The sequence below is a fragment of the Gopherus flavomarginatus genome, chromosome 1 (assembly GCF_025201925.1).
Source record: "Gopherus flavomarginatus isolate rGopFla2 chromosome 1, rGopFla2.mat.asm, whole genome shotgun sequence".
Taxonomy (NCBI): Eukaryota; Metazoa; Chordata; order Testudines; family Testudinidae; genus Gopherus; species Gopherus flavomarginatus.
The window spans coordinates 157990214-158016179 of record NC_066617.1 but is presented as its reverse complement, the minus strand read 5'-3'; the positions used below and the strand labels follow the sequence as shown (position 1 = coordinate 158016179).

Below are 25966 nucleotides of genomic sequence, written 5' to 3'. Positions count from 1 at the left end.
TACCCCCTGCCCCTCATCTCAGAATTATTGGGCTGCCTGAGGACTGCCAGCTTCTTCACTAAACTAGATCTTCAGGGGGCATACAGTCTAGTGCGCATAAGACCTAAGGATGAGTGGAAAACCATTTTTCTTACTTAATATGGACACTTTGAATACTTAGTAATACCATTTGGTTTAACCAGTGCCTTTGCAACATGTCAACGTTTTGAAAATGATGTGTTCAGGAGCATCCTGGGCCATATGTGATAATCTACCTTGATGGTATACTGGTGTTTTCTGAGAACCCTGAGCAGCACTGCCATCATGTCTGGTCTATCCTGGAGACAGTTTTATGCCCAACTAGAGAAATGCACCTTCCTTGACTGAACCACACCACTGCTTCCATGGTTGAAATCCAGGGTTACAAGGAGTAAAAAGTGCGTGCCATTCTTGATTCCTGATGGATGCCTGTAGTATGTAGTGGACTGAGAAGACTATGGCCCTGAGAAGCACCCTTAGGAACCTGCTTCCCATGTCCTTGCCACTCACCTGGTGGGGAATTCCACAGAACTCACCTGAATAAGTCTGGACCAGCAACACCCCTGCGGGACTAGAAGCTAGAACTATAGTGGTGCTGGGCTGCTGATGTTTCCGCATCACCTTTGGAAACTTAGGCTGTATGTCCACTGGAAGACCCTGTGAAGCTAGGCACTGTAGGAATTACTGCCCAGAAGGGCCTGAGTGTCAGCCTCTCACAGCCTACTGATTGGCTTATGCCAGTATATAAACCCGGAAGCTGTTATGGGAAGCTGTCTCTGCAATGATGCAGACTGCTTGCTTCCACTCCAGACCTTGTCTTGCTGTGGACCCTAGGCTCCAGCTTCTGACCCTGGTTGTCCCTGACTCTGCTGTTTACCTGCTGTCTGACCCTGACTTCCTGGTAACCTGACCCAGTTCGACCCCGACTCTGCTGTTTCCCTGCTGTCTGCAACTTGGTGCCTGACTCAGACCCTGCTACTTGTCTCCTGACTTGGTAACTGTGCACACAGCCTCCCACAGCCCAGCTCTGACACAGTATGTAGAAATGACCAGTTAGCTGTGGGAATAAATCTCATGTTAAGATCTTGGAAGATCACATTTATGACACTGCAAATCTCTTGAGTTCAGAAAGACCATTAATAGGGATATTAGGGCTTTTATTACTTTTGCAGGAAATTGGTTGCTAGGCATGATGCAGTTGGGGGAAGATTGAATGAGAATGAAGATGAACACTTATCAGACATAGAGTCGATATTGTTTATGCAAGAAAGTCTCCCATTGGGGAGAACATGAGTTTTTCCTTGCATAAGAAATATAGAATTGAGCATGCAGACAATTATATATTTAATCTAGACGTACAGAAAATGTTGGAAATTCATATTTGGGGTTAAGGAACACAGACCTGTGTTCTCTCTAGTCCAATATCCTCTCTCTGGCCATTGTCAGCACCCAAAACCTCAGAGGAAGGTGAAAGAACCCTACAGCAGGTAGATGTGCGATACCCCCAGTGGAAGTCCCCTCCTAATCCCCAATAGTATATTGTTTTAAATCCTGATACCTGAAGTTTTTATCCCTTCCAAAACATTTTGTTTACATTAACTGATGTAACTGGATATTCATTTTATCCATATAAACTTCCAGTTCCCTTGAATCATACTAAATTCATAGGGTTAATAGTGTAGGTATATAATGAGGCCAGATCATACATTCCCACAGAAAAAGTTCATTTTGCAGAATTTTCTAGGAAGCATCCTCTCAAGGGAGATTGGTTTGGGGGGCTTATGGATTGTGCAAGGGTGATGCCTCTTGTGATGAAATGGGAATGTTCTTAATGTTTTCTCTGAATGTGGTGTTGGTGCCTCAGTGTCCCCTATGCAGTTCTTAAGTATCTAGGTGGTGGGATAAGGGTGTATTGTTGCTGCAGAGCAAAGGGCCAGTGTACATAAATGCCTGATTTCAGAGTAGCAGCCGTAGCAGTCTGTATCCGCAAAAAGAACAGGAGTACCTGTGGCACCTTAGAGACTTACAAATTTGTTTGAGCATAAGCTTTCGTGGGCTACAGCCTACTTCTTCGGATGCATAGAATGAAACATATATTGAGCGCGCGCGCGCACACACACACACACACACACACACACACACACACACACACACACACACACACGGAGTTGTCTTACCACCTCTGAGAGGCCAATGAAGTAAGAGAAAAAAACTTTTGAAGTGATAATCAAGATAGCCCAGTACAGACAATTTGAAAAGAAGTGTGAGAATGCTTTCAAGGGGAGATAGATTCAATGTTTGTAATGGCTCAGCCATTCCCAGTCCCTATTCAAGACTAACTTGATTGTATCTATAAAAGCAGCAAAGAATCCTGTGGCACCTTATAGACTAACAGACGTTTTGGAGCATGAGCTTTCGTGGGTGAATACCCACTTCCTCAGATGCATGTAATGGAAATATCCAGGGGCAGGTATATATATGTGTGCTAGCAAGCAAGCTAGAGATAACGAGGTCAGTTCAATCAGGGAGGATGAGGCCCTGTTCTAACAGTTGAGGTGTGAAAACCAAGAGAGGAGAAACTGGTTCTGTAATTGGCAAGCCATTCACAGTCTTTGTTTAATCCTGAGCTGATGGTGTCAAATTTGCAGATGAACTGAAGCTCAGCAGTTTCTCTTTGAAGTCTGGTCCTGAAGTTTTTTTGCTGCAGGATGGCCACCTTAAGATCTGCTATAGTGTGGCCAGGGAGGTTGAAGTGCTTCAAAGAGAAACTGCTGAGCTTCAGTTCATCTGCAAATTTGACACCATCAGCTCAGGATTGAACAAAGACTGTGAATGGCTTGCCAATTACAGAACCAGTTTCTCCTCTCTTGGTTTTCACACCTCAGCTGCTAGAACAGGGCCTCATCCTCCCTGATTGAACTGACCTCGTTATCTCTAGCTTGCTTGCTAGCACACATATATATACCTGCCCCTGGATATTTCCATTACATGCATCTGAGGAAGTGGGTATTCACCCACGGAAGCTCATGCTCCAAAACGTCTGTTAGTCTATAAGGTGCCACAGGATTCTTTGCTGCTTTTACAGATCCAGACTAACACGGCTACCCTCTGATACTTGATTGTATCTAGTTTGCATATCAATTCCAGCTCAGCAGTTTCTCGTTGGAGTCTGTTTTTGAAGCTTTTCTGTTGCAAAATTGTCATCCGCAAGTCTGTCATTGAATGACCAGACAGGTTAAAGTGTTCTCCTACTGGTTTTTGAGTGTTATGATTCCTGATGTCATACCTGTGTCCATTAATTCTTTTGCGTAGACACTGTCCGGTTTGGCCAGTGCCTGACACTCTATCTCCTAGAAGCTGATGTTCTGGGCCCCTCCCCTGCAAGGTGCCAACTGGAGGTGTTGGAGACAAAGAGATCAGGTGGCCTGCTGGCACAGGAAAGAGACAAAGGCCAGAAAGGAGGAGCTGGGGGGTAGTTTCAGTCTGGAACTTTCTGGGGACGAGGAGTGAAGTGCAGACGTGGGTGTCTGGCTCACTGCCCCCAAAAATGGATCCAGCTGAAGGGTTCCGTTCACTGTACCTACAGGCTCTATTTTAGACCGTGTTCCTTTCATCAAATAAACCTCTGTTTTACTGGCTGGCTGAGAGTCATGTCTGACTGCAAAGTGGGGGTGCAGGACCCAGTGGCTTCCCCAGGACCCCGCCTGCATGAACTTGCTGTGGGAAGCACAAGGAGGGGCAGAAAATGCTGAATGCACATAGAAGAGACCCAGGAGGTGAAGCCGTGTAAGCTTCTTGCCCTGGAGACAGTCTGCTCCAAGGGAGAGGAGGCTCCTCAAAGTCCTGACTGGCTTGGTGGGAAGCAGTCCCAGAGCATTGTCCAGGGACTCTGTGACACCTCCCAGCCCCAGTTGATCTGAGGGTGACACATCTACCCCCCAAGATGCATTCAGGCAGTAGCCATCCTGTAAGGACAACTTTCCCAAGCTCTATCCTGGTAGCCTCTATTCTGTGGTTTCAGCAGGGGCTGTGTTGTCATTGGCTGAATGACCCTATCCTGTAGTGACACTGTGTAATAACTATATCAGGAGTCGGCAACCTTTCAGAAGTGGTGTGCCGAGTCTTTATTTATACACTCTAATTTAAGGCTTCGCATGCCAGTAATACATTTTAATGTTTTTTTAGAAGTTCTTTCTATAAGGCTATATATTATATAACCAAACTACTATTATGTGTAAAGTAAACAAGGTTTTAAAAATGTTTCAGAAGCTTTATTTAAAATTAAATTAAAATGCAGCTCTTTATCAGTTTAATGTGATTCTTTCCCTTGCTTTTCCTTGCTGAGTTTTCCAATGTCTGGCACGTATTTGGATACTTTAAGCTGCACACAGGCTTCTGAGTGATCAGTTGTTAACCGGCTGGCAGGAGGTCAGCGGATGGAACCCCAGATCGGCAGCTGAAGTGAGTGGAGCTGGCAGCTGGTAGGGCTGAGCAGGGCTGGAGGCCTGGATCCTGTCTGGCAGAGGTCCTGGGCTGGAACTCCAACTAGAAGCAAGGTGAGTGGGGCTGCGGCGGGGACCCCGGCTGGCAAGGGGCCAGCAGCTGGAACCCCAGAGCAGCGACTGAGTGGCTCAGCCCGCCGCTGCTCTGGGGTTTTGGCCATCGGCTCCTGCCAGCCGGGGTTTTAGCCCACTGCCAGCCTGGGGTTCCTTCACCCAGGCCAGCAGCAGACGCTGAGCGGGACCGGCGGCTGGCAGGTGCCGGCAGTGGAAACCTCAGAGTGGCAGCAGGCTGAGCGGCTCAACCCACTGCCGTGTGTCATCAAAAATCAGCTCGCCATAGGTTGCCGACCTAAACTATGTGATTGTGATTAAGACATTTTAGTGTTTGTGATGCTAGATTAGATTAAATTGATTTTTAAAGACACGTTAGATTTGTTTCCCTCCCTTATGGGGTCCATTGCAGGTCAGATATAAGGTTGATCAGTGTCCTTAGCTGTACGTTTGCAAACTGTAACATGTCTGGATTTCTTTCAAGTGTAAGCTTAATTCTTAATTTCCAAAGTTTATAATGTTTGGTTCTTGGACAACATCCCTGCAAAGTATTTAACCCTAAATTACTAATATGTACTCTCAGTCTTAATGCCAATTTAATGTAGTTTTTGTCTGGGAATTTCCTTGTTTATTTTTAATTAATAATTTCATATATGAACACTAAACAAGAAACTCAAAGAGAATGTTACCATGTGATACTTCTAATGATTTGAAGATATGAAGTGTCAACCTTTAAATCATTTTAATGTTTATGGCCAAATTAAGACATAAAAGGCTGTTGTCTGCAATTCTGGAGCAGCACAAAGTATGCTCGCTAGGTAAACAGAGTTTGCAGTTGCTTTGTTGAGCCAGAGTGTACACTCAAGATTGTTTCCTTGCACACACATTCCGAATTTTCTCTCCCCCACTTTCTCCACATCCCTTGGTCTACACACGTACTCCAATTTCTCCCTTCTCCCGAACCCCGATGTTCTCCTTCACGTGTGTGTGCATGCGCACACAGAGTTTCCCCCTCTCGCCTTCCCTCTCTTTTCATTAGAACTGGTATAACATATAACTTTTGAAAAGGAGAATTTAAGATCATTTTTTGCCATTATATTTCATAACTAAAATTCATCTGGTTCATAAGAACTTCCCGAGAGAGCGACACACACAATTTCTATCTCCTATTGTTTGTAAGAGACTGAGGTCATAGGTTGATTCCCTCTTGCCAAAAGGCCACCACCTCCCATTGCTCCCAGTGAAAGAGAGGCCAGCCTGTCCTCATGAAGGTGGAGGCACCCTGTGCTGTCAGCCCATAGAGAGGAACATAAAGGGTACAGGAGGCAGCAGCCCATGGCAGTGTGTGTTAGAGCCCGGATTGACGGACACTCGTTCATGCTATTGTGCTAAAAATAACTGTGTAGATATTGTGGCTTGGGCCAGAGCCCAGGCTCTGAAGCCCACCTCCCTCCCTAAGCTTTAGAGCCTGAGCTCCAGCCCAAGCCACAATACCTACACAGATATTTTTAGTGTGGTAGTGTGAGCCCTGCGGGCCCAAGTCTGTCAACCCATGCTCTGAGAGTCACTGCCCTGGGCTGTGTAGATGTATCCTCAGTCCCACTGAGTACACTAAGACATGCTCTTCTCAATAGCTGCCTGAGGGCATAATGGAACATGTTAGCTGTTTTGAAAGTGTAGTAGAATATTATTCTTTAGCATTTGCTGAAGGAGAAACTTTCAGGTGCATTTTGCAGTGATGGCACAGGTCTAGGGTTAGTGTCCTCTTTCCCTCTTACCATGGGGTGGGAGAAACTGAAGTGCTGCCCTGGTATCCACCTGCCTGTGGACACTGTTGGAGACCAGTAAGGGAAATAGGAGAAAAGAGAGGCAGTCGCTACTAGAGACGGTGAGGGGAATGCAGCACAGAGGTCAACTTTCGTGACTATCCTGACCTAATGGGGTTATTGGCATATATGCAGTAAATGCAGTCCATTGACTGAAAAGATTCTATTGTGCCTGCTACTTTTATGACATCTGATGTGGGAAAAGGACATTGGAGTTATGAAAAACAATAATACCTAGCAATAGTATAGTATTTTTCCTCCAAAAGGGACCTATAAATTTGATCTCTGAGTGCTTTACAAAGTTGGATCTTCATTTTACAGATGGAGGAAATGAGAAATGAGAGAGGTGAAGTGACATAGCCAAGATCGTGCAAATACATTGTGCATTTTTTTTCTGTAATGAGATTTCCAGCCCCCAATGCTGAGGCAGGACTAGATGACCTCCCAAGAGCTCTTCAGCCCTACATGTCTGTGTTTAAAAAAGCTGTTTACATGGATTTGTTAACTTGTCACAGCTTATATAAGATGCTTGCTGGGAGTGAGAGAAGAGGATAGAGGGTTGTATGATTTGAAGTGTAAGTAGTGTGTATCTGGGGGAGGAGATAACAATGTTGTCAAGTACAGATGGCTGATAAAACTTAGCTTTTTAAATGGAATGTGATGCTATCCCTGGATGGTTTTTGTCTAGTTTTAATAGGCCTGCTCGCTAGCAAGGTTTGTGAATGATAAAAGATTGGTAGTGCAAGTGGGAGATGTTTGGTGCCTGCAGTTAGGGACAAATTTTGTGATTACATACACTTTATATAGTTCTGAAGTCAACAAGATTGCACAAGGTGTAAGTCAATGCAAAATTTGACCTTTAACTTTTAAGGCTCTGATTCTGGCTGCTAGTGGATGTACTAGTCCACCCTAGCACATCTGTTTGCAGGATTACGGTTTAAACAATTACAATGGATTGCTGACATTTCATACAAAAAACTACAATAAAAGAACATTAATGTTGCAAATTGAAGAACTCAGAAGTCTGGAACCTGACACCTCTGTCCCCTTGCTTGTATGCACTACAATCTAGTCTTTAATATATGATCATATGTTGTTAATTCCTCAGGATGCCTGCCTGATTTAGGACCAGATCCTCAGCTGATGTAGATCGAATTTGTACTGAGGATCTGGCCCTTTGTATACAGGTTGGATGGTGCACTGGGAATGAGGCAGCTGTTCAATATTTATTTTTATACTCCTTATTCAGTGAGAAATCCTCTGCCTCATTCACTGTACATCATGCAGACTGCATGCTAAATGAGGTCCTCTGATGTTTTCCTCATTCACCACATGCCATCTATCCTGTACATGGAGGGACTAAATATACTTTCAGTAAACACCTGTGTAAATTTGGTTTTACTCCAGATTTACACTCGGTAATTGTAAATAGAAATGGGTAAAAAATAAAGCACAAATCCATAAGACCCTGTTTCATTCACTAATATATCTGTGCCTTAGATATTGTATGCTGTTTAGCCTGCACACTGGATGTGAGTAAATGCAGGGATGATAGCATGTGGTTATGTACATAAAGATCTGATTCTCCGGCACCTTGCACATTATGTGGTCATTACATCTGTAGTGAGATTGCAACATGAGGGTAAAACATTTTCATTCTGATTCAGTAGCATTTTATACTTACTTTGCATGGATGTAAATGACTATCTATACAAGTGGAGAGGCAGTGGAGAATCAGCCTTAAAGACTGTATCATAGTGTATATGCAAAAGGGTTAGGGCTAGGGTTAAGGTTGTGTGAGCAAACTTAATCTTGGCTTTCCTTGACTTTTGGATGCATCACTTTCCACCCTTAATGCTCTTATTTTTTGTATGAAATTTCCTAGGAATTTGTAAAAGAATATTTATAAAAACAAAGAAATTCTATTATGTGAAAATCTCTTTTATATAGCAGTAAAATGCTATATCTTGCACAAAATGTGTGCTCTTTGACCTAGATCCTGGAGTTGTGTGTGAAGCAACGTGAAGGTGAAGAGCACAAAGGTGACGGTAAGTCACTTTTATGAACTTCGCTAATCCTGGAACTTTCAGAGCACCAGTTCTGTTCCTGCATAAAGTAGGGCAGCCTCGCGGCTGCTCAACTTTGTACTAGTTACTGTTGGCTCCTGTGGCTGTTTTGGTAGTCAGGGATTGCTAACGCACAGGATTGCCCCAGCTACACAACCTCTCTCCTGGACCTGCCTCCTGTGCCAATGGTTGGGAGTGAGTTGTGCCTTAGGAACCATTATGGGAATGCACGGTGTTGGGATCTACTGGCTTTCCAGCTGCTTTGCAGTGCTAGAGTGGTGTAAAGAAGCCACAGAAAGGCCATGTTCCATTCGCTATTCATCTTGTGTGTTATGAGGCGTTATCAAACATTATATAAATGAAATTTCATACCCACCATTGAAGATAATAAAATTGCATGCAGTGGCTGTGCCAGTAGAAAGTTGTGAGCTGATTTAATTGTACAGACCTAAATTCTACTGATAGTATTCGTGTAGAATAGTACTCTGAGAGTAACCACATTGCAATCAATAGAGCTGTTTGTGGAGTAAGGTACTACTCGTTGTGAGTAAGGACTGTAAAATATGTTCCATAACAAAATTTCACTGGAACACTGACAAGCACAAACCCAACCTATAGATTATCTCTCTATCAAATTTCATTTTAGAGCCTTCCTGCTATGGTGCTAGAGCTTTTCAAAAAAGGTTGCAAAACATTTTAAAACAGTGGAACCCCTGTTTTATAAACTAGATTGAGGAGTTCATAAAATAGAAAAGTTAATAGACCATCTCAAAATTACAGTAGGTACAGTTCATAAGTTGCAGTATGGTGCACTGCAGCACTTCCTTTTTGTCGTTCAAACTACTACAGAGTGATTTCCAGTGCACTGAAGGCATCAAGACATTAAGGGATGTTGACTTATTTTGAATTGACTTTGATTTTAGATGATATTTTTATGGGGGGGAGAGCAAAATAGTTCATATAATTGGTCATTCGTAAGATGGATATTCATAAAATCAAGGTTCTACTATAATAGCAGAAGTTCTTTCTCAAGTATCTTCGTACACAAAAATGGATGAACTATTTCAACTGAAATATTTTAAACCTCCCCCCAGCAATCAAAACACCTACCTTTGGGCAAAGATCAGCTCTGGAAAATTTCATTCCCAAATCTGAAAAATTTGGAAAGTTGTAAGCAATTGAAAAAAGACCCTTTAAAAATGGAAAGACTTAAGCAGCCTAAACTATATAAGTGATGCTATGTATTGAAAATTATAACTGCAATGAAGCTTGGCTTGTTTTACTTCCAGTTAATAAACTTTCATCATCTTATTTTTGGTGTTCTGAGTGATGGTGAAGAAGAGACAGGAATGTTTCCTGTTAAGACTTACAGGAATGTTGAATATTTTACAGTTCTGGTAAATATCTACAGTCTAACTCTCCATTGCACAAATGTTGCTCTGAACACAATGTAGCTTCTGTTTTTAGATTATTATGGTTAGTGCTGCAACAACAACAAAAATCAGCATGAACTGCTACTTGAACTGCTTTGACTTAGGGCCAAATACACAGTCCCAATTTGAGATAATGGGCCAAATCTAGCCTCAATGAAGGCAATAGAGTTATGCCCAGTTACACAAAGTCTGAATTTTTTCCTAGTGGGATTTTTACATAAGGAGTGAGGACCCAGGCCCAGAGCCACAAAGGGACTTAGGCATTGCAACACTAAACGTTGCAATGTCTAACTTTTAGGCATCTAAAAAATCATTGGAACAAAGCTGCAATCCACCGAGCCTGAGCTAGGCTTGTTTTCTTCCAAGTGATTGATAAAAATGTTAAATAGCACAGGACAAAAAACTATTCTCTACTATTCTCTACGGGATCCTGCTAGAAACACATCCATTTGAGGATTCCCCAGCTACAATTACATTTTGAGTTCTATCAGTTAGCCATTTTTTAATCAATTTATTGTATGACATGTCAGTTTTATCTTTCTAGTTTTTAATCAAAATGTCTTTCAGTACGAAGTCGAATGCGTAACAGGCTAAGTACATTACATCAGCAAACTTTATCTTCTCTCATCAAAAAAATATCAAGTTAGTTTGACAGGATCTATTTTCCATAAACCCATGTTGATTGGCATTAATTATATTATTGTCCTTTAATTCTTTATTAATTATTTTTTATCAGCCACTCTGTTATCTTGCCCAGGATTAATGTGAGGCTGACAGGCCTGTAATTATCCAGGTTATCCTGTTTGTCCTCCCTCACTCCACACATAATTTGGTGGGGGTATGAGGACAAGAAATAGTAATGTGGGGTGTGGGAGAGACAGACTGAATGATTATGTAGTCTTAATTTAGGTCACCCACCTGCGAGGTGGGAAACTGCCCCTCGAGACTGAAACGTAAGCATCTAGGGAACTTCTACAGGAAAAATAAAGGCACCTACAGGGTTAGGTGGCAGCTGAGCTGGGTTTTTGTGGATTGTAGTGTTGCCCAGGACTTAATTATCCAAGTCTGGGACTTTGATGTCTAAATATCTTAGTGGATCTGGGCCCCTGTGCTTTTCTCCAGTTTCACTGGCACTGATGGGAGTATGTGGTGAAATGTTCATAGAAGGGAAACAGTTGCTCTGTGGCATACTCCTTCCTGTTCCTGCCCCCTTGGAAGTTCCTCTGTAAGTACGTTGGGATGGTGCTCTGTTGGTTGGGAGTAGAGGAAAGGTGGGAAGGGATGATCACTCTCCATGACCTTGTGTCCTTGAAAATCTGAGGATGTATCCATAGAGGGTAATGCTTGGCCAGCAAAAATTATCTTTCATGGGTTTACCCTGCTTACACTGAAACCCAGATACGTGGTGGATGTGGCAACTTTGGTGTCGTTATTGGGAGGCTGCCCATGGTGGCACAGATTTAGATGGAGCTTAATTGGCACAGGGAAAACCCAGGGAATAATGCAGAGGTTCAGGATCAATGGAATTTCTTTGAGCATCTTGGTGCATCTGTGGATTTGGAAGTTTGTATGTCTACACTACCCACCAGATTGGCAGGTAGTGATCGATCTATTGGGGATCAATGTATCGTGTCTTGTCTAGATCCCCAATCCCCAAATGCGCTCCCTGTCGACTCCGGATCTCCACCAGGCCGAGAGGCGGAAGCGGAGTCGACGGGGGAGCGATGGCCATTGATCCCGTGCCACGAGGACGCAAAGTAAATCGATCTAAGATACGTCGTCTACAGCTACGCTATTCTCATAGCTGAAGTTGCGTATCTTAGATTGATTCTCCTCCCTCCAGTGTAGACCAACTCATTCTGTATGTGAAAAACCCTACCATATCTGAAAGAATAGTGTGTAGAAAATTACTGTCTGAAATTCCTAAGGCCTATTCTTCACTGCCTTACACATAGTGTGGGCATTTGTATTTCGGCAAACTGGCAGTAAAATATGATCAGTTCGAATTGGTAGTGTTCTGCTCTCAGTTTGCATAGGTGAAAATGACTATCCTGAAAGAGGACAGTGTAGAATCAGACTCCTGGAGTTTCTTGGTCCTATATGGATTTTTCTCATGTAGAGAGGATTCTTGAGTAAGGATTGTAAGATTTTTCTTTTAGTGTTGTGACTTGGTTTTAGGTGTTCGGTTTTTTTTAAATAAATTACTGAAAGATGTAGTTTTTAAATAAATTCACTGAAAGATGTAGTTTTATATCTCCACTCCTTTCAAGGGGCAAAATAAAACGAGGGGGTGAATTCAGGATTTATTTAATGCCTTGTAGAAAGAAGTACAGTGTGTTAGTAATAAAAATTTGTTGATGAGCCACATGTACTGTATATAGACTTCTTGGAAACAGTCAAATGAAAATGACATGTTAGAAAAAAGATCAGCTTGATATGAATTTTTGTAATATCTTTTTTATTTTTTAAGGAGGATTATTACTGAATTGTATCAAAAATATTTGTTTATATAGCTATATAAAGCGATGTAGCATGCTAAGGTGCTTGTTTCCAAGGAAAAAGGGCTCTGCATGTACATAATACAAAAAAATTAATTGTATGATACAGGCTCGTTTGTTAATTCAAATGCTAATAACATACCTCTGAATTCTTTACGTAGACATTATTGACAATGTTTCATAATTGATATTTATGAAATCAAAATGGTAAAAGTCTCAGTTTAAAGTCTAGTTTTGTTTTTCAGTCAAGGACAGAAGTTTCTCACTATTTTTCAGGGTTTCGTTAAATAACCTTTTACAATGCAGGTTTTTTTAATTGAATAAGAATTCAGAAGAGAAAAAAGCTTAAAGTGTGGTTATACCCTGAAAAGTGGCTATGTAAATATCATGACACATTCACCTCAACAGATCTGCTCCCAGGATATACCAGAGTCAGATCTTCTGATTTCAGTGACTAAAGTAATTTTCCCCTGAATTCTACTCCTGTTAGCCCTGCAGAGTCGGAGTAAATGGTACTAAGCGAGAGTTAGCTGGGTTCTTTCTCTTTAGTGCAGTAGTATTCAACCTGGCGTTCTGCAGACTGTCTAAGATTTCCAAAGAGGTCCACACCGCCATTTGAAATTCTGTAAGGGTCCGCAAATGAAAGAAGTTTGAAAACCACTGCTTTAGTGCCTCATCAATGGAATTATTTACTAAATTCCTCACAGTTACACCTGTTTAAGCCTTTTGAAGACAATGTCATTAACAGCTTAATTTTGCCTTGCAGAGTTTTTATTACTAGTGATGATGCATGAGAAGGAAAGAACCCAGCTTGACTCCCAGATCCCAGGGCTGACAGTGACAGAAAAAGTCTTTTTACCTGTAAAATGAGCACATTTGATATGGAAATCAGGGTGCCATTAAGCATAGAGCCTCACAATTCCAGTTTTTGGTCACTTTTAAAAGTAGAAAAGGATTTTATTACATTAGAAACAGTAAGTTAGATATTTTCTACTTTTTCCAAAACATAGGCAATATTGTGCTTCATTGATCTGTATGGGGAGGGGACCCTATGCAAGCCAATATCTTCCTATCCATAGAAAGATTAGAGTTAGCTGACTTTGTGGCATTGTACCTTCCCTTCACCTAGACCCTGCAAAAGTTCCTGGTCCTGGGATCTGTGAAGTGGGAGGGTCCCAGAGATTGGTCTCCAGCCTGAGCCCAGAAGTCTACACTGCAATGAAACAGCCTCACAAGCTTGAGTCTGCTGGCACGGGCCAGCTATGAATGCCTAGTTGTAGTACAGAGATACCCTGATTGAGCAGGCAGCGGGGGCCGGAGGGCCAGGGGTGAAAATCGTATTTTCCCTCTTTCAACTACACAAATAATCTGCTTAAAGTTAATATATACTCTGGCTATATTAATTCCTGAATGGACTCTCCTTTGCAATGTGGAAACTCCATTTAAAGGAATTACAGGGACAGCAGCCATCAGGAGGCAGCCCTTGTCAACCATGCCAACCGGGAGCTTGGGTGAAAGTTTCCAAGGGTCAGAATGCAGCAACATATGGACACAGGCTCTGTATAGGTTGGCTTTGTCCTGTAGCAGATTCCTGAGATCTCTGGAGATCTGCTGGTTCAGGGTCCTTGCCCCCAAAAGACAAATGGGGAGGAAAACTCCATGATGAAGGGATAGCTTCTGAAAGCCCCTGACACTAACATGCAGTTTTCTTCCTAGAGGCATGATTTGTCACCTGGTAATGTCTATTTCCAAAGTACTGTATGTTTCTTGAGACATTCTAGATTTGCTCTTGTGTTTTTTTAATCAGCTGTATAAACTTACTGATTTGAACTGGATTTTGTATTAGTTATTTTTATATGTTTTTAAAATAAGAAACATTTTACTAAGAATAGAAGACCACAGTTCATTAGAATACAGAATTAATAAGTGCCACATAATTTTGCATGCTTATCCCTCCCTCCCCCCAAATAATTAAGGCTTTATTTTTAATCGTACATAGATTAAAGATGAATTACAAATTAGTTCTTATTGAGGCTCATATATAATTCAAAACAACTCTAAATGAAGTGCATTCTGATCAGTATAGTTGCATTAAGTGCCAAATAACTATTAATCTTAACAGATTTAAAAGTAGTAACCACAGTTTGCTAGCTCTCTCAGGTAGAAAAACTATGGAGTTTAGAGCACATAATATTGTAAATTCACGTAGTACAACTGGAACTGAACCATTTCTGGGAATTGTGCCGAAAGATGATAAATGCAATGGCAATCATCTTGACTCTGCAGAATGCATTTAGGATGTTACAGTTTGACTGTTAGGTAACACAGAAACTATATGGGCATGTGATTTATACTGTTTTTACTTTTAAACAAAAACAAAACTGAAGCTAATATAAATACATAAGCATAACTTTTCTTAGGCATCAGAAGGAATTATAATAGTGATTACAAATATACTTGTTAATGATGTCCAGTTTCATTCTTTATATAAAGCATTTGACTGAGATAGATAAAAATTGAATCTGAAACACTTTTACAGGATATACTGTACACAACTAATGTCAATATTATTTATTTATATATTTATGAACATTAAAAAAGGCTTATCCATGGTTTCAGTTGTCTTTGATATTCACTAAAAATACAATTAAACAGTACTGATGAATCCATTACCAAAACCTTAACCCTTTGCAGTATGTTCTAATGTTCAGTTTCATAAATATATGGATTTTAAGGCTAGAAGGGACTGTTCAGATCTAGTCTAATCTGCAGAAATCAGGCCTCACCGAATAAAATTCCTGCATCAAGCCTAAATCTTATGTTTGAGCTACAATATATCTGTTAGGAAGATATCTAGTCTTGATTTAAAGACTTATGTGAAGGAGAATCTACCACATCTGTTGGTAAACTTGCCTTTTCAGCAAGTCTTGTGCCACAAAGAACTGTCTCTGCTCCCTGGCAGGGCCATGCTTATGACTGCTCAGTATTGAGTATGCCAAGTATGTAGGTTACATTACAAGATGGGGGACTGCTGCTTTGTCTGCGGGCTTTCTCTTGGCTTTTTCATTGCTTTTTGCCTTTCTGACACACAGACACATACAGCTGTCACCAATCAATTCTCAGCCCCTGTGTTCTTCTGCCTATATGGCTTAGCTTCTGTTCAGGTCTTGCCATGATGACCTTTGAGCCATGGGCTTCTGTTGTTTCAGCTACCCCTGCACAAAGGGGCATTAAATGGAAGGATCTATTTAAGCCGAAATGAAGGGTGCTTAGTGCATCTATTAACTTTAACAAGGTCTTTGGTTGATCTGAAGATTACAGATATGCTTGGTTAAAGTCGATGGGTGCAGTTACAGAATGAGAAAAGGAACAAAAATGTAAACAGTTCATTCTGGTGAATTCTGTGGCAGACATGAATAAAGGAAAAGTGGGGAAGGGGCAAAACCCAATTTTTTTTTTAAATGTCAAAGTTTCAGTTTCAACAAGAAACTAGGAAGCATAAAAAAACCTCATAGCGTTTTATTACTTGTCTCCTAGATGTTGTCTCAAGAGGAAGCCTCATGTGTTCTCAGCATTGTCTTGTGTCTCTTTTGTCTTGGGATGGAAGCCCAGTATTGATTTGCTCACTCTCTCCACCTCTTGTGGGCAGTGAGTAGAGAACTCAACGGGGCAGGTCCAGGCACAAAGACACATCAAGGAAGGAGAGCATGGCTGTGCTTGGCTCCACTACATATAGCAATGTACTGTTTTGAAGCCCCCTTTCACTTCTGCATTCAACATCAATAAAAGTACTTGATATTTATACATTTCTTACAAAGCTGGATATGAGCATCCCTGAAGCACACAGGCCCTAATTCATAAATTCATCCCTGTTCAACAAAGTGCTTAAGCATAGGCTTATTTTTAGGTAATTGCATAAGGCCTGTTCACATCAATAGGATTTAGCATGTGCTTAAAGTTAAGCATGGGGCTTAAGTGCTTTGTTGGATAGGGATGGATTTAAGCATGTGCTTAAATACTTTGCTAAACTGGGTTCAAAGAGTGTAAATGACTTTTGTAAGGACACAAAGCATGTTGGTGGCACACTGGAAATAGAATCCACCATCCTGACTGATAACCCTGGGCATCATTATCCATTTTGACATCCCCCCCCCCCAAAAAAAAAAACAAAAAACAAACCACAAATGTTTTCTCAAATACTGACACACCTGAATAAGTCAATCCTGCTTTCAAATTTTATCCCCAAAATGTTTTATCTAGAAAATATTAACTGAACTCCAGGCTTCTATTCATTTTACATTATTAAACAAGTTACACATGCACAATTTCTGAGCGTATACTATGTTACTTCATGGAAGCCCTTTACAATCAATTTTAAGTCTGTATTTTCTGGAGTGGTTTATGGAAGATCAAAAATACTTTGAAAGGAAATAGTTTTACAAGCTAATATATCTTACCATAGGGCAAGAGTTATTAGAAGCTATCATCACTGTATAAATAATTATATTGTTGCATGCACACTAAATTCTAATGGGATTTTGTTGCTACAGCTACAAAAGAATCTGACTACATCTCCTGTGTAGCTTAATTGGACTGAAATGACTGTGTTGTGTTCTATACAGTTTTGGTAATGTTTCAGTTTTATGAGTGAAACGCTGGCAGATCCAATTAATCTTATTCCTACATACGTCTAGATAATTTATTTGCATAAAGAATATTAATTAGCTGTACATGCATATTGGTGGGATAAAGTTTATTCCAACTTATTGCTTTTGAAAAAAGAATTCAAAATCCTGAAGAAGGATTTTGGCTAAAGTTGTATCCTCAATTTGGTTTGTTTTGTTTCAAAGAAAACATTGTGTATATTTGGTATACACTAGATGTGATCTGAGGAGCACAGGTACTGCTCCATTCTTCTGCCTCCAGGGATCAAGATGCCAAAAAGGGAGCTAGAAGGTGGGATTATGTGGTGAGAAGCCCCATCTCCTCACTGCCTTCTCTGTCAATCTTTTTGGCTCCTTCTTTCATGGCAAGAATAAGAGTGCCTACAATCCACAGAGCACAGGGTTGCTATTTTAGGATTCCTTGTGATCCCGCTGTCTGCTAGTCAGATAGTTTAATCGTGTACATGATTTCTAGTTTTGTTGGTATTTTCTTATTCTAGCATCAATAGTTTAGGGTTTGTAACAGAGTCCACTATCTGGCCGTCTTCCTGGGGCCCACTTGCTGTCCCCAGTAAGGCTCAGAGAGGCTTCAGGGTTGTGCAACACCCGTGTCTTTTTTTACTTAAGGTTATTCCACCACCAGCGTCTGTCTGTATACAGGTTTTACAGGATTAGTCAGCTCCTTTACCAGCAGAGTCAGCCTTTAACTAGGAGACCTCCAGTTCCCTTCCTGACTGACTTCTCCCGGCTGCCCTCCTGCCTTCTAGCTCCCTCCCAACCTTTATAGCCCTTGGCTTGTCAGGCCAGCAGGTGTTGCCAATCGTCAGACTGGCATCAGGCCTTTTCCATCAGCCCCAATCTGTTTCCCCTGATTGGAGCTGACTGGGCAGGGGCTAATTAGGTGTTTTTTGCACCAGCACCCTGGCTACAGGGCTACACTGTGCCTATTAAGCACAGCCCAAAGTATGGGGTAGAGTGCAGCACCAGCCGACATTCTTCTGCCTCTATAAGTTAACATACTCTTGTACTACTTCCCCTTCTTACCTCCGCTGACAACAGTTCTTAGGAAAATCAGACAGGATTCTGGTTTCCATATTACTGGTTTTCACATGGCCTCATTAATTTGGTTGGTTAAATCTCTGACTCTTTCAGTGGCTGGAGCCCAAGACAGTCTCCCCACCCCCTGCACAACTGGTGTTGTTCAAGAAACTGCTATCTGTAGGAATTTGCTACATCAGATAGCAGTTTTTTACAATCCCTCACATGCGAGTAACTGCTGCAGGTAGCAAATTCTTACATGTAGCAGTTTCTCACACTACAGGCATACTAAATAAAAATTTTCCCCCAAAACCCTGCAACCAGGGGTCTGGCGGCCATGGCAGTGCCAAGGGAGGCTGAGCCTCCCCTGGCCTATTATACCCGTTGCCCAGGGGACCCCTCTCACGAGCTCTTCCTGAGACAGGCAGTAAACTCCTTTCTTCATTTAGGAATGATAGAGTCCCTCTCTGCTTAACATGAGGGAAAGGGCTTCTAATCAAGGTACTTTCTCATGCCAAAGAAAAACGGAAGGTGGAAGCTGATTTTAGTTTTAAGACTACTAAACTAATTTTGTAAAATCTCAGAAGTTCGTGATGATGACTCTGGCAGCTATAATTTCTTCACTAAATTCAAGAGATTGGTTTTTGTTCCTTGACCTACAAGATGCATATTGCCATATAGTGATACACCCATCTCACAGAAAATAAAACAAACATTTGTTACAGACCACGATCATTTCAATACGGAATTCTCCCCTTTTGACTCACCTCCACTCCAAGAATGTTTTCAAAGATTCTAACAGTGGTGGCCACTTACCTTCATTGAGAGACGATTTTAGTATTCCTGTACCTCAATGATTGGCTGTTCATGGGTCAGTCTTATGAAAGAATGCGGTCAGCTACTCAGAGGGCTTTTTCTCTGTTCCTGGAATTGAGTCTTCAACTTAATGTAAAAAAATCCATGTTGACCTCTACAGAAAATACAGTTTGTGACCGGGGTTCCAGTGGAGGCCAGCTATGGTCACTCAGTTAGGGTGAACAGCAAAGAATGAGGCAGAAAATCCCCAAAAAGCTGGTGGATATTCCAATACTTAGATTTACCAAGCCAGCATACAACAGCGTTTTTATTATCTTACTGCTTACTCAGAAATCCAAACAACACAGTTCCCTTGAAGTGATCCAGCCTCAGGCCTCCATCTAGGTACCTAAGTCAAATATGATGATTTCTGAAAATCTTATTTCATCATATAAAAGAAAGTTCTACCAATACCAAAGGATCAGACACATTATCTCCCAGATTATTGAATATTCCAGAACATACCCAAATACATGTTACAGCCAATTCTTAACTAAACTAAAATTTATTAAAAAACAAAAGAAAGCGGAAATGGTTAAAAAGATCAATATACATACAGACATGAGTTCAGTTCACTGAGGTTTAGATTCATAGCAGAGATGGTGAGCTTTATAGTTGCAAAGAGTTCCTTTTGAATTCAGTTAATAGATTATAGTCCAATGTCCAGATATTATATTCAGGGCATACCAGCATAACTGGGACCTCAGTCTTGTGACTTAAACTTCCCCTGATGAAGCTTAAGCAGATCTGAGATGACAGAATCAGGATCCAAGGATCTTTTATACAATTTCATGTCCTCTTTGGCAAGTTGAGAGTTTCTCTGGGAACAAAAGGTAATTAGGATGACTTTGAAGGAGGTCCATCACAATACTTAGCTACAGAATTAACATAAGTCAATTTGCTTGTGCCTCCACCATTCATAATACCTTTCAAAGAGAGATGAATACCAAGATATCCCATGTTTACAATTCATTTAAATGCTAGGATGTTCTCTTGATTTCTGAACTATCAGAATACAGTATAGACAGGGACTGTTGATTACATTGTTGACCGTACTCATACATATGTAAATACACAAACATCCCTCCATATGTCTTTTGAGGGTTATTTATGAATGAAAAGTCTGACTTTTTATTCCATAAAAACACCGGGAATAAAAAGAAAATGCTAAAAATATGGACACACATGCAGGACAGGTTTTATAAAAATCCTTGACCTTCCAGGCCTCCAGATCCAAGGGAAGCTCTAGCCAGGAAAACTCAACAAGAAAATGTTATTGGTACTGGAATTGCTGGAAATGAAAAATATATTATCTTCAGAAGAGAACTTTTAATTATTAACAGCAAAAATAAGCCATATAAACAGTGCAGGATCATGCTTTCTTCTCACAGTGAAGGAAATGAAGTCACAAGAACACAAATCCCGGTTATCAAGAAAGTCCGTCAAATAGGCAGTGGAGGGAAAAAAAGAACCAAAGAGCAGAGACAGTAGAGAATATTGCCCCAATCAAAACCTTGGTGATCCTTGAAAGTTTGACAGCTGAGGTTTTGTATTGCACAATATTCCAACTTGGGCTGGGATACTGAAATCAAGCTGTTTATTTTGAAATAACGCTGCCATATACATGGCAAAGCAGACCTCCCAACAAAAAAGAGTCTGGAACCAGAGTGATTGAAGTCTTTGTTAAATTTCTACATCACTGACAATAATTAGTTACTATTGTACATCTTTGTTATCATTATGGCAGCAGCATATCTCTCATCAACATAGGTTAGAATTTTGCAATTTGGGGACTAAGTAGTAATGAGGGCCAATATTCTTCAGAAGCCCTATGGCAGGAGTAGTTAATTTGCTATAATTTATTAAACATTTATTTGTTTTTGTGCAGTAATTCTCAACATTTCCCATACAGGACTCTTTTACATACTGTAATCTAGCTGGGGCATTTCTCCCACTTGGCAACATCAGAAGGGCAGATTCCTCACCTCCTCCTAAAACATGTTCACAATCTCCAGTTTAAGGGCTATGTTGCTATTGTTTCAGCATGTCTGCAGATTCAGGCATGCATTACTGACCAGTTTATGCTCAGTTCACTTTTTCAAGTTCATCTTTGCAACTATTAGGACTAGAAACATAATATATTTTAATTAAAGCATAAGAAAAGGAGGATGATTGTGACCCTCCTGAAAACTGAAGTAGACCCCTACTTTGAGAACTCCTGTTCTAATTCTGTTTCCTTTCTCTTGCTCTTGTTTGTGGCAGTGTTTTGAGGCACCATTTCATGTACTGTCATCAGTTGGCATCTAGGGCTGTCTTTGATAGTGTGAAATAATATCTATGCAGCAAATGAACAACATATATCAGTTTTTATTCATAAATATTTTGTCATTTCCTTTGTTATTATAAATATGTATAAAATCCAATGGTATTACTGGGTAAAATATGTAACTTAAAATAGCTTTGATGGAAAATAAACTGTATGGTTCTAAATATCATATCCTTCAAAATAGGTTTTTGATAAAATTTATTATGAATAATACAGTTTTGAACAATTTATAGATTCTGCTTTGATGCAGTTGATATGCAATATGTATAGTGAATTTAGTGCTACAGGTCCTATACTTTAATTGTTTGTTTGCTCTATTTCAGACGGTTCGCCATGGTTTTCCTTATTTGCCCACTGCCCTAGCTTTTGACCCAGTTCAGAAAATTCTGGCTGTGGGGACAAGAACAGGAGGCATACGAATGTATCCTTTCTTATTCAAAGTCTTTACAGTTTCTGTACTTTTGATACTGTAGTGACATGAATCAGCTTCATTCCACAAACACTCAGGTAAGATACATTTTATAACATTAAATTCTGATGTGTTAATTTTTCCAGTCTAAACAGTAAAGTATCTTAAAAAAGTTGTAGGTTTTTTTGGCTGTTTTGGAATTAATATTGGCTTACTAATGTGACTAAGGATGACATTTCACGCATGAATTACTGGCTTATGAATAACACTGGCTAATACATAGTTAATTTTTATGCTCAGTATCTGAAAGCGGAGGGATTAAAAACCAGTAGGTTAGGTTCCAAACAAGAATACATATGGAGGAAATTGTTTTAGATATTTTCATTCTTCCTGAGTTTCTTCAAAAGTGAATATCCATTTATAAAATTGGGCATTGTTACAATAATATTTTGCCTTGACGTTTTAATGTTTATAATTTAATATGCATAACTCCTAAACTCTCAGTCTTGAGCCTAGGATACTTTTGGAACTCATTTTATAAAAAGATTTGGATGACCATGAGCTTTATTGGGAGGGAAAGAGAAAGAACTGGAGATCTCTTTTTAATATAAATTTAATTTTGCAAAATGTTCAGATAACATATTGATGAGTGTGGTAGAAATGTTTCGCTACTGACAGATAAAATTAGTCAATGTGTCAACATAGGGAAAAATTCAATACAAAAGAAATGAAAATTCAAACATGGTCTGATTTTTGAGAATCTAAAAAGTACATTTCAATGTTCTGAATTACAAGATGTTCTGCTGAACACATTTCTCAATTTCTCAAGGCCCAAATAGTTCCACCAAACTGGGATATATGTCAATAAAGGAGAGACAAGAAAAACAGTGGAAGAGAGTTAAAATGTTATGGGTTTGATGTATTTAATAGAAGGAATTTTTTGTTTTGTTTTTGTAACCTCAGTTTACAGGTTCAGCACTTCTGCTGTAAATAATTGGCAATAAGTGAGAACATGAGTGCCCTGGTCCCATGAATTCTAACACATAAGCTTAACTACAATCTAAGCGGATTTCGGTTTTAAGCTTCTCAATACTTCTGCACATTATATACCCCTATAAATCCCAGGTTTAAAATGGAAAGAGATTTTATGAAATATGGTCAGTTTATTCTATACAGATTCTTCTACTCTCCCCATCACCATGGTGCCTGTGAGTCTAGTGACAGCAGAGGCAAGGTGCAAATAAAGTGAAAACTGTTTATTTGGAAACTCGGCCAGTGTCTCACGTAACACATTTAGCAACCAGGACTTTGATTCCTTACATCTTAGAGTGCTCTTGTGCTCAATAAATTTTATCCTCAAAGGCCTTGATGTTTTTCCAGTATAAGCCTTCCACAAGGACACTAACCAGTTATACCACAGAGTCTGTGCTGTTGGTGATTCTGCTCTTAATATAACATTATTTACCTCAATGAGGTAGATAGAATATATCCCATTGAACACATGCGTTTCTGGCATGGAAAATCTCCGCATGTTCTGTGCTTCTGACAGACCACAGCTCAAATGGTCAAATTGTACTCTATGGAAGGGGACTAGAGCTTACCTCTGGAAGTTTCATTTACACTGTTGCCTCAGAGCACTGATTCCTTGGCCCTCCTCTTCCCCCGACCCCAGCGGCCAGGCTCTTGTAGGGGCTGTGCTGCTATTGGCCAGGTATCCTATAGCTATATAACATTCCTGCTCTAAGGAAAATGCAAGTGCAGAGCCCAAGTTAATGCTTCTTTCAAGCAGTGGTGTAGCTAGGAGTGGAAATTGGTGTGGGTGGGCAGACTGCCAGCTCAGCATCTCCCCCAACACCACCCCCTCTTCCTAGCCCTGGTGCCCCCAGAAATGGCTTCACCTGTCGAGCTGATAATGCACATGGAACGAGGACACTTCCCTCATGTTCCAGTGTGGGTAGTTGCTGGGCTAAAAGAAGTTCCCCCCCCCTTTGGGCTGAAATTCCCCACATTCCTTAAGGCAGAGATGGGGGATAATAGGCAATGAACCCCCTCTTCAGTTGAGCAGAGTCCGAAGGCTACATCTCCCCGCCCACTCTCCCCCCCCCCCCCCCCCGCAGGATACCCAGCCAGGGAATCATAGAATATCAGGGTTGGAAGGGACCTCAGGAGTCCAAACCCCTGCTCAAAGCAGGACCAATTCACAGACTAAATCATCCCAGCCAGGGCTTTGTCAAGCCCGACCTTAAAAACCTCTAAGGAAGGAGATTTCACCACCTCCCTAGGTAACTCATTCTAGTGCTTCACCACCCTCCTAGTGAAAAAGTTTTTCCTAACATCCAACCTAAACCTCCCCCACTGCAACTTGAGACCATTACTACTTGTTCTATCATCTGCTACCACTGAGAACAGACTAGCTCCATCCTCTTTGGAACCCCCTTTCAGGTAGTTGAAAGCAGCTATCAAATCCCCCCCCATTCTTCTCTTCTGCAGACTAAACAATCCCAGTTCCCTCAGCCTCTCCTCAGAAGTCATGTGCTCCACCCCTAATCATTTTTGTTGCTCTCCACTGGACTCTTTCCAGTTTTTCCACATCCTCCTTATAGTGTGGGGCCCAAAACTGGACACAGTACTCCAGATGAGGCCTCAAAAATGTCGAGTAGAGGGGAATGATCACATCCCTCGATCTGCTGGCAGTGCCCTTACTTACACAGCCCAAAATGTGGTTAGCCTTCTTGGCAACAAGGGCACACTGTTGACTCATACACAGCTTCTCATCCATTGTAACTCCTAGGTCCTTTTCTGCAGTTGCTGCCTAGCCACTTGGTCCCTAGTCTGTAGCAGTGCATGGGATTCTTCCGTCCTAAGTGCAGGACTCTGCACTTGTCCTTGTTGAATCTCATCAGGTTTCTTTTGGCCCAATCCTCTAATTTGTCTAGATCCCTCTGTGTCCTATCCCTACCCTCCAGTGTAAACAGGTTCCGTGAGCCTCACCATCTTGGGAAGAAAGAGCGTTTATCCAGAGAGGGAAGTGAAAACTGGGGTTGAGGGGCTGGATAGGGGAGGGCAAAGGCCAAGGGCCAGAGTTGGGGGGAAGGGGCAGGACCCAGGGGCATACAGGACATGAGTGAGGCAGCAGAACTGGGAGGCATAGCAGAGCCTGGAGCTGGTGGCACAGGAATGGAACTGGAGAGCAGGAGGGATTGGGGGGGTGCAGGAGGGATCTGGGGCCCTGGGGAGGGGGGCAGGAGGGATCATGGGGCTTGTCCCCCCACCCCCTCCAGCCGGCTCTTACCACTCAGCAGGCACCAGAAGAGGAGGCTGCCCGGTGTGCACAAGCTAGAGTTCTGCCCACCCCTCTCAACTCCGACTCAGTATCTCTCTGCCTGGCCAGCTACTTCCCTCTGTCCTGCTGGTGCCACTGTGTCCATGTGACCTGCTGCTCCAGTCTCTAGCGCCCTGCCCATGCCCAGCCCAGTCATGTGCCTAGGCGCCCGGACTGGCTTTGGTCCAGCCCCAGCGCTGGCCCCACCTAGACCTGCTCCCACAAAGCATCCCCCCCACACCTGGTTTGACTCCCTCCCTCCCAACCTGTGGATTGAGATGGCTCCAGCCCTGCCCTCACTCTCTCCTGGATTTCAGGTGCCTGAGTGATGCTCCAGGCCACTGTGGCAGCACTACACCTCTGCTCAGATTTGGGTGGGCCTGGATGCTAAGTGGTGGGCTGCAGCTTACCTAGCCCCGCCCATGGCTATGCCCCTGCTTTCAAGTAGCATTAATTAAGCCTGGATATCCTCTATCACAGGAGGGGAAGATTTTGTGGAGAAGAGCTGTGCCCCCCCCCTTACTCAACCCCGCAATTGTATGTGGAGGGGCTTTCAAAGGAAGGAGGGGAACAATGCTGCTGAAGTGGCACTTCTTTCTGTACCTTCCAGACCATTCTGATAGCTTAGAGTCCCCTCCGTTCATGGAAAATTTAATAATAATTCTATTATCTGAATCAATCAATAGCATCACCCAAGTTTCTCTACCTATGTTTAATTAGAGAGAGAATAATATACTGTTGTTCATTTCTAAATCTCTTGTTCCTATTATTCCTCTGAGATGAATATGCCTAATATTCCTATGACAGCTATTGAATGTGAGGACAGATGTATTAAATTAATGCCATTTTTAAATTATGGGAATACTAGAGGAGTACTAGAGCATCTGAATTTTTTAAAAAGCATGTTCATTTTCTCCTCTTACAATGTGCACATGATTAGTCATTTTAAGCCATATTT

The 25966-nt window shown here is 41.5% G+C and overlaps 1 protein-coding gene across 6 annotated transcripts in view; it reads left to right on the top strand.

Moving 5' to 3' along the window:
- The window catches only part of STXBP5L (syntaxin binding protein 5L), a 434978-nt gene that overhangs the window by 8613 nt on the left and 400399 nt on the right, over positions 1–25966 (top strand). For 5 of the 6 annotated variants that reach the window (XM_050956804.1, XM_050956783.1, XM_050956794.1 and 2 more), the window contains exon 2: positions 21601–21698. In XM_050956804.1, coding sequence (XP_050812761.1) covers positions 21601–21698 — 98 coding nt within the window. Of the gene's footprint in view, positions 1–21600; positions 21785–25966 lie in introns of those variants that run through there. The other variant, XM_050956814.1, reaches the window with a different exon arrangement.